The sequence below is a fragment of the Calidris pugnax genome, unplaced genomic scaffold, assembly GCF_001431845.1.
Source record: "Calidris pugnax isolate Ruff unplaced genomic scaffold, ASM143184v1 scaffold141, whole genome shotgun sequence".
In the NCBI taxonomy this organism is placed as follows: Eukaryota; Metazoa; Chordata; class Aves; order Charadriiformes; family Scolopacidae; genus Calidris; species Calidris pugnax.
In genome coordinates, this window is record NW_015090902.1 from 2,861,738 (window position 1) to 2,874,716 (window position 12,979).

A 12,979-nucleotide genomic window follows, 5' to 3' on the forward strand; every position below is an offset into this window, starting at 1 on the left:
AACTGTTCTGTGTGCTTAATTTATTCTCTGTTTTCATTTGTAGGAGAGACATTGCCTTTGGCTACATCTAATCAAATTCTTCTGCGATTCAGTGCTAAGAGTGGGGCATCAGCCAGAGGGTTCCACTTTGTTTACCAAGGTAAACGTGTCTCCTTTAGGTGGAAGACACTGGTGCCAGTCACACACAGTGTATTATTTTGAATTCTCCTTGGATCTTAAAGTATTTCTTTAAATATGGGTGTAGTCTTAACCTTTTTCCAGCCATCGGGGACTTCTCCTGATGGTGAACTGGCTTCATAATGGCAGTTGTCTCGCGTCAATACTATCTGACTCCACGGACTTGAATATGTCCAGACTATCTTCAGTAGTCTGTAATCTGTTTCTCCTTTCGTGCTAAGTGTTCATGTCTTCCTCAGACTGTACAAGTACGTGGTGAGGACTGTGAAGGCAAGGCAAAAAAGGCATTTAATACTTAAATATTTTCTGCATCATTTGTCATTAGTTTGTTCACACCCCATACACTTCTGGTGCATCAGCATACTGACATGTATTTTTAACTTCTCTTTGTAATTAACATACCTGTGGAATTTTGCCCTAATGTCCTTTTGCTAGTTTTCACTCCAGCTGGACTTGGACTTTCCTGATTTTTGTTTCTAAGTAGCTGAACTATGCTGTCATATTTCTAATTTATTACGTGTGCCTGCCTCCACTTGTGGTGTATTCTCTTTTTGTATTTAAATTGTTTGAAGAGCTCCTGGTCTACCCCTGCCTAAAATTCCAATCTTTCCTCATAATGGGATAATTTGTTCCAAGGCTCTCGAATCTCTCTAAAAAAATTCATCAGTATCCTTCCTCTTCATGCCTGTTCCTTAGAGAGTCTATGTACCAACTTGAATACGCCAATGTCTGCTCACCTTAATTCCAACCTTCTGCCACTTCCTCAACTTCATCATCTTGTGGTCCTTGCAGCCCAAACTGGCATCTGTATCCACACGCACAAACAGCTCTTCTCTGTGAGCAGCGGGCCAGGTTGTAGCTACTTAAGTTAGTTATCTGATAAAAATATCTATTAAATCTAGCCAGTGTTTAGATTGACTAAAATGAGTAGGGACAAAACCATAGAACTTGCTTTCTAGACACAGACACTTATATTCAGTTTTGAGCAAAAGGAGATACACATCTTTATTTTGTATTGAGTTAGATGTAAGCTGCTAGACTGCTATGGACCAGAGGAGGAACATATTTGATCTCTGTTAAAAGCCAGATTTCCCTGAGATAAAAGTGCAAACATGTCACAGGTAGCATTAGAAATGGGCACTGGAAATCCTCCCAAATTGCTAGCTGCATTTTGGAATTCAATAAATCAGTAAAAATTACACTAGTAGATTTGTTATACAATATCAGCGTTCCAAAAATTTCTGATTTATATTCAGATATTATAATGACACAGAAAATAAGATTTGTGTTTCTGGTGAAGAAATATCCAGTTACCTGAAACAGATATTAAGAACAAAATGAAAGATTTTATACTTTTATACTTACTTGTATACTTAACATTTATTTTATACTTTTTGCCCCATCCAGTCACAGTTACAATACGAAATAGTGATCATTTTCTAACAAAACAATAGAAAAATACATTTTGGAATTTACTCTATACTGACATTTACTCACTTAACAAGTGAGTATAGCATAAAAACTGATAGGAGAATCTTTGTCACATTTGCCTACAGTTTTTATCCATAGAGGTACTTTTCATTTCAGCTTTCTGAAGACATAAGAAAAAAGAAAAGAAAAATAAGATATTTTCAAGTACTTATGAAATTCTCATTTCTGGATATGTATAGGCAGCATAACGTCAAAACAATATAGCTGTCCTTCAACATGTTTTACCACCTACAGTTTCAGAGTTATTTTGACTGAAGTTAGCTTGGATTCTGCATCACACACTGTTCCTCAGTGTAATACTATAAAGAGAGGATAAAAGTGCCAAAGACGCTTTCAAGCTTACCTAATGAATGTCTGTATCTCAAGCTCAAAGTTTTGGGGAGTTTACTGAATTGTATTTGTATTGATCAGTACTCCCAGCTGATGTTTCAAAAGTTTTTGTTCAGGCTGCTAAGAAATTCTGTTTTCTTGGAAAGCTTGGAGGGAAAATTGTTATGGCAGAGACTGTGGGGCAGTTTCAGTACTGAAGGGTGGGCGGCAGATGGAAGGCTTGCAGATTTCTCCCGGACTCAGCTGGATTTGAGGAGGTGCTCTGAGTGTCTCTGCACGCTGCGGGTGAAATGCAAGGATGAGACAGTCTGTCGGGATGCTGCTGGGCATCTCAGGGCACTAAGTTGCTCCATGTGTCTGCGGTCTAGTACCACCTGGAGCAGTGCTTACAGGGCTGTTGCACATACAGACAACAAATGCAGTCCCAAAGGGGCTTCTGGGCAGTTCACTAGATGTACTGTATAATGTACCCAATAAGTTTAATGAGAGAGTGATTGAACACTATGCTTTATTATATACTAGCTTTCCAGCTTTACTAAATTGAAGTATAAAAGTAGTTTTGGGTAGTTTTAAAAATTATAGTATCAAGATTCATTTTAATTTTATTTTATTTTTTCACATCAGAACACAGTCATGGTTTGACATAGCAAGTTAATGGAAAGAACTGTCTCTCCTGAAGAATATTTCCATACTTGTAAGGAGCTTGTTGGGAATGTTCAAACTGCTTCTGGATGGTGTTTTTAAGCCTTCTTACTCCTGTGTTTTTAGAAAGATATCACCATGACTGGACACTCTACTTCAGATATAGCTCAAGATATCAGTATCTGTCCTTTTTACACATCAAAAGCATCACTTGCATTTAAATTTATCGTGCACAATTAATTGGAAAAGGGGGAATATAAACTTCTGGAATTAGAAAACAGCTTTCAGTATTTGAATTCTTAGAATCCATTTGCATATGAATGACACCTTTCTATCTTATTCTATTTGGTTTTCATGTGCCTGAAATGTTTAGTTATTTTTTTGCTGCTTTTAAAGAACTCATAGTGATGCAAATCCTCCATTCTATTAGCTGTATGTGAATATACACACACACATATACATATAGTGCTGTAAGTCTCCAAGTGAGCACAATGATATGCCTCATTTCAGTCATTTATTTGGATTACACTTATTTTTTAGGAACTGTAAGAAATAGATTCTAACGAATGACAAGTACTCTCTGCAGCAGCAGAAAATGAGCCACTTTATTTGTCCTGGGAGAATCATGAAACTATTTTAATATCCAGGTTTTTTATATATTTTAAAATATATCTGAAGAGCATTTTGTAACACAGACGTGTACGTATACCTATATTGGTTAATAAGTTTGTGGTATTTAATAAGCTCTATCATTTTGAGATTTTTCTCTCTTCTTTTGAAGCATGTGATCATATTTCCAATGGCCATCTGCTTGCTAGCCTTTTAAATACTCCAGAGATTAACATCCACTCTCACATTGAAAACAGTAATCTGGTCTGCAAAGTCAATCCTTTTATTTATCGCCCTCTATTCCAGGTTGACCTTCTTCCCTGTTCACTTTTCCACTGGGCTGATTTCAATTTTGTTTCACAGCAGTGTGAAACATTTACTAAAAGATGGAGGATAATTACTATAGAAAATGGAATGTCTCTGTGATACAGCTTGAGAAGTCTAGGTTGCCAAGGCTATAGGCAAAAGCTAGAAGGAAGACTGGAGGGGAAAAAATAGTTATTGCTTGTGTTATTTCACATTCTGGTTTGAGCAAGCGACAGATAAGTTTTGTAGCTTTTGATCCAGATTTAATGGCTTTTGCAATGCCACTTTCTCAAAAACAACTTTTTAGCTGCATATGTCATCTATGCCTTCATTTCTTTTTCTCAGATGACCACATTTCCTTGTATTTCATACAATAGGTAAAGGGTATCTGAAATATCAGACTGAATGGATCCAGTCTTTCAGAACATTAGGGTCAGGTATGTTGAAATATGCTAGGAACAATTGGATTCAAGAAGATTGAGAGTTATATTTTTTTTCAGGTTTATCTTATGCTTATTTTCCTGCTATGACATCACCTGAGAAACAATAGCATGTATTTTCATGTAGCTGAGGCTGCAACAGTACAGAGAGTTCTTTCTCTAAAAAGCAACGTAATGACCTTCTACTACCTCCAAATTTATGGGTTTTTAATGCTTGTCTTCCTTTACTTGCTCTACCATACAAATACATGAATTAGTTTATGAGGTCAAATGAGATTTTAAAGAGGACTATTAAGAAAGTTAGCATACGAGGATGAGGAAGGACTGTGGAAGAAAGACAATGGGGAGCAAGAATAAAAGATTGATGTGACTTTAACAATTAAGTTGATCTAGTCTGCAACAAGAATAAAATACATAGCCACACACTTACTGCTGAGTGCAATTAGGGAGTAGAATTAAGTCTGTTAGTATTACTTTCCGTATGTGTTACCATGAAACGTTATGTCCTGGTTTACAATACATCTTAGCGATGTTTGAAACTGTACTGCATTTTGCCATGAATAACTTAAATCTAAATTCCATTTTAAATAGTATGAGAGTACCTGACATTGTTGTAATGCCTGGCTTGCATTACATTTATTCTCAAGGCAGTTATTAAAACAGGGGAAAAAAACATTAGAAAAATGGTGCCTCTTATAGTGAATGGCATGATTTATTTTTTTGCATCTTTTGCATTTATCGTTTCACTGTAACCATTAATAGATTATCAATAAAACCTGTGAAAAACTGAGCAAAACATGAATTTTATAACATGTCATTAAGTGTTCCCTGCTTACTATAGAATAGTCTGACACAACTCTAGCCATGGGTGTTTGCAGCTGCCATGGCTGTTCTACTCACTGGCTGCTCTCAGTAAAATAATGGCTTTCAGTCTGAAAAGGAAGGACGCACATAGCAGTACTTCTCCTACATGAACTAATTTAAGAGTGTTAGTAAACTGTACCTACATTTGCTATAACGGCAGAGATAGCCTGCTCGCAGGAAAATAACTTTCCTAAGGCAATATTATAATGAAACCAGATAATTTGACATCCTTTGTTGAGAGGTGCTGAAAATGCTAGTTTTGATTACAAATGCGTGTGTGCAAATTGCCAGCTGTGATTACTAACAATTATAGGATATTCTTTAGTTTTATTTTTTTAAAGAGTCCTTTACCTTTGCACAGCTGCTGTAGATTTTCCAGATGTGGACTCCAGGTGAAGGTTAGAGAATCTGAGCAAGGATTTGCTTCTGAAACTTCCCTTTTGAGGCAATGGGTGAAAAAATAAATAGAGAAAGGTAGCACTCCCATAAAAGGCTGGGCAAGAGTTTCTTCCACACAGTGAATGAAAAATACTCCAGGAGTGATGCTGAAATTTTCACTGAGGTCATATAGCCTCTTAGGGAGACAGGTGACTTTAGACACATGTGAAGCTAAAAGTTTAACTGGTGGGGGGCCGTAGTGGTGACCTGTGTGGGAGGAGGTCATGAGCTACCATGTGCTACTCACAGCTTCCTCTGAAGCTGGTATAAAGAACCCCTCACATACCAAAACTTGTAGCAGTCAGAGGAGCACATAGTGCCTGTTCTCGAAGATTTTTGAGAAAGTGGCAACTGCTTTGGGCCAGAGGGACTGTTGGAGACAATTTTGGAAAGGGGCCTTCCATGCCAAAGGGGCAACACTTCTAAAGGGACTGTGGCCTGTGGGTAACCCGTGCTGGAGTGAGAAAACCTTGGAGGGACTGACGGCCTGTGGAAGGCCTATTCTGCAGGAAGGTGATGCCTCTGAGCAACTGCAGCCCATGGGTGACCCACGCTGGAGCACAAACACTAAGAAACAGAGTGCAATGAAAACTTGGAGAAACAAAAAGCAGGAGAAAAAATGAGTAAAATACTAAGTACAGCAGAGGAAAACAAAGGGGCAAAAAGAGAGCACATGAATGCAACCTCCTGTGCTGCTTCTCACCTCCCTGGTGGACCTAAAATGAACACAAGGAAGTTGAGACAAGGAAGTGGGAGGATAGATGTCTGACTGAAGCTGAGCCTGGGGAGAGGGAAGGAAAGCTGTTTACTGAAGGGGTTGTTTGTTTGTATCCTCTTGCTACTTAACTCCTGAATCACTGATAAGAGCTTTGTGTTAATTGGTAATAAATTAAATTAAACATAATTAGGTATAAATTCCCTGAGTCAACACTGGTTGAATGGATTGAAGCTTTTGCTGTCATGTGATTTGCGAATGATTTATCTTGTGACCAAAACTCCCAGTTGAGCAAGCAGTCCTGATCAAGGGATGGATTAATGCCTAATCCTGTGGCAGAAGCTGTAGTTCTAGGCATAGCTAGATGTGTAAGCTGTAGTCAGTTGTAAAGTCATTCTATAATAAAAAAAAGGTTTGAATAAAACAGTGCTTGTATAGTAGACCATTTGGTAGAGAAAAGGCTACTAGTCCCAATAAAAGTGAACAAAAAAGAGTAGGTTGGGTCAGTTGAATTGACCTGGCAGACTGTATCTGATCTGCAGGTTATAGTCAGGAAGAACTGTGACTGTGTGTAGTTCTTGAGCTATGGTTTCTTCATCATCCACCCACAAATGCAGAACATTTTCCTGCCATGGTTAGAACTGCATGCATGAAAGTGTTTCACGGAACAGCTGGCTGTTTCTGAGGTCCTGTTGAAAACTTTATCACAAAATCCTATTTATATAAACAAAGGCAGGTAAATAAACTTTTTTTTAAGTTTATTTACTGAATGTACTGAAATTTAGAGAAAGGGAAGTGGTTTGTTTAAACTATATAACATATTTAAGTATTTTAAAACCTTGAAAACTGTATTTGCTTTTGTTTTGCTATATTGTTCCAGGAGTATGTGAGTTGACCCCTCATTTAATTTTTTTTTTTTCTCAGTCTTGGATGCATTTTATAACTTCATTAAGTTTTCAAGGCTAAAATCTTCTACAACCATCTAACCTACTGTTTTAGAAGAAAATATGTGTTTCTGTATCTGTATGACCATGTCTGACAAATCAACCTACTGTATATTGATAAAAGGAGCATGTATTGTACTGTTATTACTAGTACCAATTATTTCTAAATCTTCTTTGAAAAAGCTTTTCTCTGCTTTCAATGATACTTGCATAAACTTAACTGTTATTCTCTGTAGCAGTACAGAAAACGGGTAGAACATAGTTTTGCTGTAATCATGATTGAGAACTTCCAATGTTCAGCTAAAATGTGTTGCATATTTCATGCTAGATTTTATAGGATTGATTTCAATTAGTGTTCTGTATCCAACTTGTCAACAAATGTTAGCTTCAAGAGCACTTACCTGTACTTAAGACTACTGCACTTAAATAAGTATGATTCTGAATAGAGCAAATGACAGTATAAGAAATAAGAAAAGCATCAAGCTACCAATATGTAAACAAGTATATATAGGCTCCACACACCTTGTCTTTTACTTAGTGACCAGAATAGCTGAACAAGTGTGGGGGGGGGTGTGTACAGGTGTGCATCTGAATAGATGGGAATATTGCTCTTCACTGTTACATGCCAGTAAAGAAAATTATATGTAAGGATGTAAAATAAAATTAAATCTAACCGTGATTTTGTTTACACTATTCTTAAAATAGGCTAGTAAGCCAGAAACATCATGTTTGAAAATCTGCCAGGCATAAAGTCTAAACACACTTTTTTTCTTTTTCTGTGCCATTCTGTGTCTTTGTGTATTACAAGGCCAACAGGCAGGCAATTTGGACTTACGGCATTTTTTTTCTCTTTTTTTCTTTCTCTCTGTATGCAGCTGTTCCACGCACAAGCGATACTCAGTGCAGCTCAGTTCCAGAGCCTAGGTATGGGAGGAGAATCGGCTCGGAGTTTTCAGCAGGCTCTGTGGTTCGATTTGAGTGTAGTCCTGGCTACCTGCTGCAAGGCTCCAAAGCCATCCGCTGTCAGTCTGTCCCTAATGCCTTAGCCCAGTGGAATGACACGGTACCAAGCTGTGTGGGTAAGCAATTGCATCCAACTCGTCTGGTCTGTCACACGTGTCTCTGAATCAGAATTCAGGAACTGTTTCAGAAAATAGTATTTAACACATACATTCACTCTCCTGTGATTAATATCAGTCATGCCCAATTTAAAAGAGCAGTTTTCCATATCAGAAAGTAATTGAATACCAGCTGGCTGGTAGGCAGTATAGTGTTTCATATAATGACTTAGATTATATGAACAAGTGTGATGCACATTTTCTTGAACATTCATCATTTCATGACTCATCTACAGCTTGAAATACAGGATAGAATATAATTCTCCAGATATGTCTTTACCTGTTTTATTATGCAGTACTTGTTGCATATTTCTGTCACATAAGGAATGATGATTTCTTTTTTTTCAAGTAGAAGCATAGTGCACATTGAATAATGATAGTATTGTTAAGTATAGCTAATTTTATTCAGTCTGTCAATAGACCTTCAGTGGGATAATGTTTAGCACTTTTTTTGGTAAATGTTGAAAGGTTTTCTTCTCTCCCTGCTTGGATTTATATCCAAAAGTCATTGCTACTTGTAGAAATTTACTCTGTAACTAATTAGAGTGTTCTAAAAATAAACATAGGTGTCCTGTTTTCTATGTATTCTGTTGGGTTTTTTTTTTTTGTTTAGCTTAGTTCTGTTTTCTTGAACCTTTAAAGAAGCAATTGCATATACAGTGAAAATATTTCATGTACCACACTGCTTTACCAGCTAGATCTAATATTGGAACCATATTACACTGTGAGTAAATTCACGTGATTTCTGTCAATCATGATTGTGTTTCATGTAATGTCTTTACAGTTTGTTGTTACTCCCAGGTAAGACATGATTAGGCTGTGCTGCTAGACTGCTCTAGGCTGCACACACTTAAAATGAAGTTCACTTCTGAATTATTTATTCATGCAGATTGTATCTTATGCTTGATAGACTTGCTTTCCAAGTTCGGATCGTTGCTTCACATCTATGTATTTATGCTACAACAGAAAGCTATTATAATTAGCTTAGTAAAATTATTCTTACTTTGTTCTCTGAAGTGTTTTAAGTTTTGTAATAATTCATGATAATACTTTCTTTCAGTGCCATGCAGTGGGAATTTCACTGAGCGGAGAGGTACTATTCTTTCACCAGGTTACCCTGAACCTTATGGTAACAGCTTGAATTGTGTGTGGAAAATCATAGTGACTGAGGGATCAGGTATTCAGGCAAGTCTATATTCTGTCAAGCATGGAATATTAAGTACTTTCTGGTTCAGTTTAAAAAGTAATTGTTTATTTCTCCAGAAGTTTCAGAAAATAGCAATCATTTTGGGGGGTACTTGAAATATTTGTGCTTTGCTTTTTCTCAGTATTTTTCTTTGGTTAGTTTTATTCTGTTACTTTTTTTTCACATGGGGGTATGAATGAGAAATGCTGAACAAGCAGCTTTCTCTTCTAACTGTAGAATACTGAAAGGAGGTCCCGATCCTTCAATCTGGTATGCAAATGCCACCCCTTTCTATCTTCTGGGATAACACTGAGGCTCTTGAGAGGTCTGCAACTGTCTTACCTGCTCAATAACACATTCACTAATTATTTAGAATCATGGAACATATGTGCAAGACCCTTCTTGCTTATCTAGTGTCACATTTTCTAAAAGTTAAGACAACTTATAAAGTGAACATTAATGTTTTATTTACTTATTTTTTACTCGAGTGTTTTTGTTTGGATCTGCTTATATTTTCTTTGGAGAGTGTTCTCTTTTTGTTTTATTGTTTCTAGAACATTTTAAAATATATATGGCTAGTTGATTTAAAAAGTTCTGTGTTTTACAGATCCAAGTCGTCAGCTTTGCCACTGAACATAATTGGGACTCTCTTGAAATATATGATGGTGGAGATATGACAGCACCGCGTCTTGGGAGCTTTTCAGGTGAGGATATGCCACAATTTAAACATACAGTTCTATAAATGGGTGTGGGAGAGAACATGTCTTTGTTTCCTCATGCATATAGACAAGGACTATATTTGTGTTGCATCGTTTGTAATTTCATTATGAAATGTTCTCATTTTGGTGAGATTTCAGGCACTGCAAACATGTCAATATTCAAACTCAAAGAGCGATTTTCAGAAGAAAATATGATACTGAAGTGTTTAGCTTTGATTAGTGGGATTTAGATGACAATGCTTGCAAAAAAAAATTATCTCTTATCTTACCTACCTCTCCCATAGATGAGATATAGTGATAAAAATTACTACTGACATTCAAGGATCTTCCTTTGATAGCTTTGACTTAGTTTATTCTTTTTAGCCTTCCTTTCTCAGAAGAAAGATGAAGCATTCAGTATTCATCCAAACTCACTAAACATTGGAGAATAAAACAAATTACTACAATTGGGATATAACAGACCATGTAATTTGTTGTTTCACATGTACATCAGACATATATAGTTTTACTCTTTTTTATAAGATATTTTTTATAGAAAGAGCGTGTTTTATAAACTGAACCAAGAGAAAGAGTTATCTCATATAAGATTAAATCACGAATAATATCTCAGATGCATGAACTCTATCACAAGCAAGATGTGATTTTGGTGTATGTCGTGGTTTTGACCGAATTGACCAACCAGAACGACAGATGGCCCCTCCCCCCACTAAGGAAAAGAGAGGAGAGGAAGAGGGGGATAAAAAAAACCCTATGAGTTTAGAAAAAGACTAAATTACTTTAATAAAATATAAATAAATAATGAAAAAAGAAAAAAAAAAAGATGAAAAAAATAAAATAAAATACAAATGTATACAGTATATACAAAACCGTATCAAGCTCCCAGGATGACGATCACGTCACCGGCCGGCGCAGGGGAAAGTCCCAGGCCGGACTTGGTGATGGACAGGAGCCAGATTCCAGATCTGGAGCCAGGAACGCTTGGATCGGGATCAAAGGCAGATGAGCAGACAGGGTCCTCCTTGGATGTCGGCCATTGAAGGAAGAAGAGTTGACCCTTTGATCCCTCAGCTTTTATACTGAGCATGATGCGGATGGGATGGAATACCCTGTTGGTCAGTTTTGGGTCACCTGTCCTGTCCGTTCCTCCCCACAGGTGGGACCCCTCTACGCTTTTCCACTTCTGACCCTCCAACGAGGCAAATAACAAATTTGCCTGACCTTGGTTGTTATAGCAATAAGTATAAGCAAGGGCCTCTCTGCACACCATTCCTTGGTATAATCAGGTCTTATCACTGTGAGAGTGAACAGTTTCTGAACAATATGCTGTTAATTTCAGAGTTTAGTTAGTCCGAAGAGGCCTAGCTGAAAAAATAAAACTACTGAATAGAAAATTAGTTCTGTTTTACCTCAAACCAGGACAGTGTAACTAACACGTTTTGTGGAATTTTGCCTCTCTGGTGTCTTTATGAACTTTAAAGTATAGACATAAGATGGATTATACATAAGTAAATGTATGATCAATGAAGAAAATTAACCCCATGGTATTTGTTTGGATATTGAACTAAGTAATTTGCAGTTGCACCTCAAAATTTACGTATTAAAATTTGTTGTGGGTTAACCCCAGTATTCAGCTCAGCCCCACCGAGCTGTTTGCTCACTCTCACACAGTGGGATTGGGGAAAGAATCGGAAGGGTAAAAATGAAACAACTCATGGGTTGAAATATAATAAGTAAAGCAAAAGCTCCACACGCAAGCAAAGAAAAACAAAGAATTCATTCACTACTTCCCATCAGTAGGTAGGTGTTCAGCCATTTCCAGGAAAGCAGGGCTCCACCACATGTAAAGATTGCTTGGGAAGATAAATGCCATAACTGCCAACGTCCCCCCCTTTCTCTTTTGTCCCCCAGCTTTTATTGCTGAACACGACATCATATGGTAAGGGATATCCCTTCAGCCAGTTGAGGTCAGCTGTTCCAGCCCTGGCCCTTCCCAACTTCTTACCTACCCCCAGTCTACTCGCTGGTGGGACAGGGTGAGAAACAGAGAATCCCTTGACACTGTGTAGGCACCGCTCAGCAATAACAGAAACATCCCTGTGTTATCAACACAAAACCAAAACACAGCGCAATGCTAGTTACTATGAAGAAATGTAGCTAGACCCAATACAAAAGGCTATAACATTTTATATTAAGTGTTCGTAACCATGCTGTATATTAAGTTGACAATAAGGAAGAAATTGTGAAATGTAATCAACTTCTGACAGGTGAAAAAAGTGGCAAATATATTGGATCCGTTGGATAAATAACTGATGAAATGATCCATTTAACAATATTCCATTTAACAATACTCAAGACTCGGACCACTTTCATATTCTATACTAAAAGTGTGTCACCATGCTTTAGCTTAAAAGCCTTGCCGATTTCCGGGTAAACTGAAAAAGCCTTTTTTTTTTTTTTCTGTACTAGAAATATTTCACTGGAGATAGACTAGCACAGCTTTATTGTGGATTTATCTCTTTTGTATAATTAATGTGAGACAAAATGAAGAATTATTTTGTGTATGGGAAAGGCCTAGTGGAGAATATTTAAACATAACATGAAATCTGCTGTTCTCAAAACTGAACAAGTGATGTGACATTGAAACTGACTTCCAGGCATATTTTCATAGGTGGTAAAATTGAGAAGGTATCATTTCTCTCTTACTAAATCTTGTACAATGCTATTGTCTTCTGATTCATTCTCCGTGAATTCATCTGTCTTCTAAATAAGCATTCAGGATGCACAGATGTACAGGTAATTACTAAGAACTTGCTCACCTGTGCTGCTAAACTGTGTGACAGAGTTGATTTGGAAAGGTGAATTCACTGGAGCCTACTTCTTAAGGAATTTTTTTTACAAAGATAGATACCTATACTATTCCCTTGAGTCAGGGCACAGCAGGGGCTGGCAGCTCCTTAGGGCTGGGGTGCCGGGAGTGACAGGGGACAGTGACAATAGACT

General features: G+C 37.3%; 1 protein-coding gene across 2 annotated transcripts in view; it reads left to right on the forward strand.

Annotated features, from left to right (window-relative positions):
* The window catches only part of CSMD1 (CUB and Sushi multiple domains 1), a 1,104,383-nt gene that overhangs the window by 929,439 nt on the left and 161,965 nt on the right, over positions 1–12,979 (forward strand). For both annotated transcript variants that reach the window (XM_014948981.1, XM_014948982.1), the window contains exons 33-36: positions 44–139; positions 7,832–8,035; positions 9,135–9,259; positions 9,868–9,964. In XM_014948981.1, the coding sequence (XP_014804467.1) occupies positions 44–139; positions 7,832–8,035; positions 9,135–9,259; positions 9,868–9,964 (522 nt within the window). The remainder of the gene's footprint in view (positions 1–43; positions 140–7,831; positions 8,036–9,134; positions 9,260–9,867; positions 9,965–12,979) is intronic.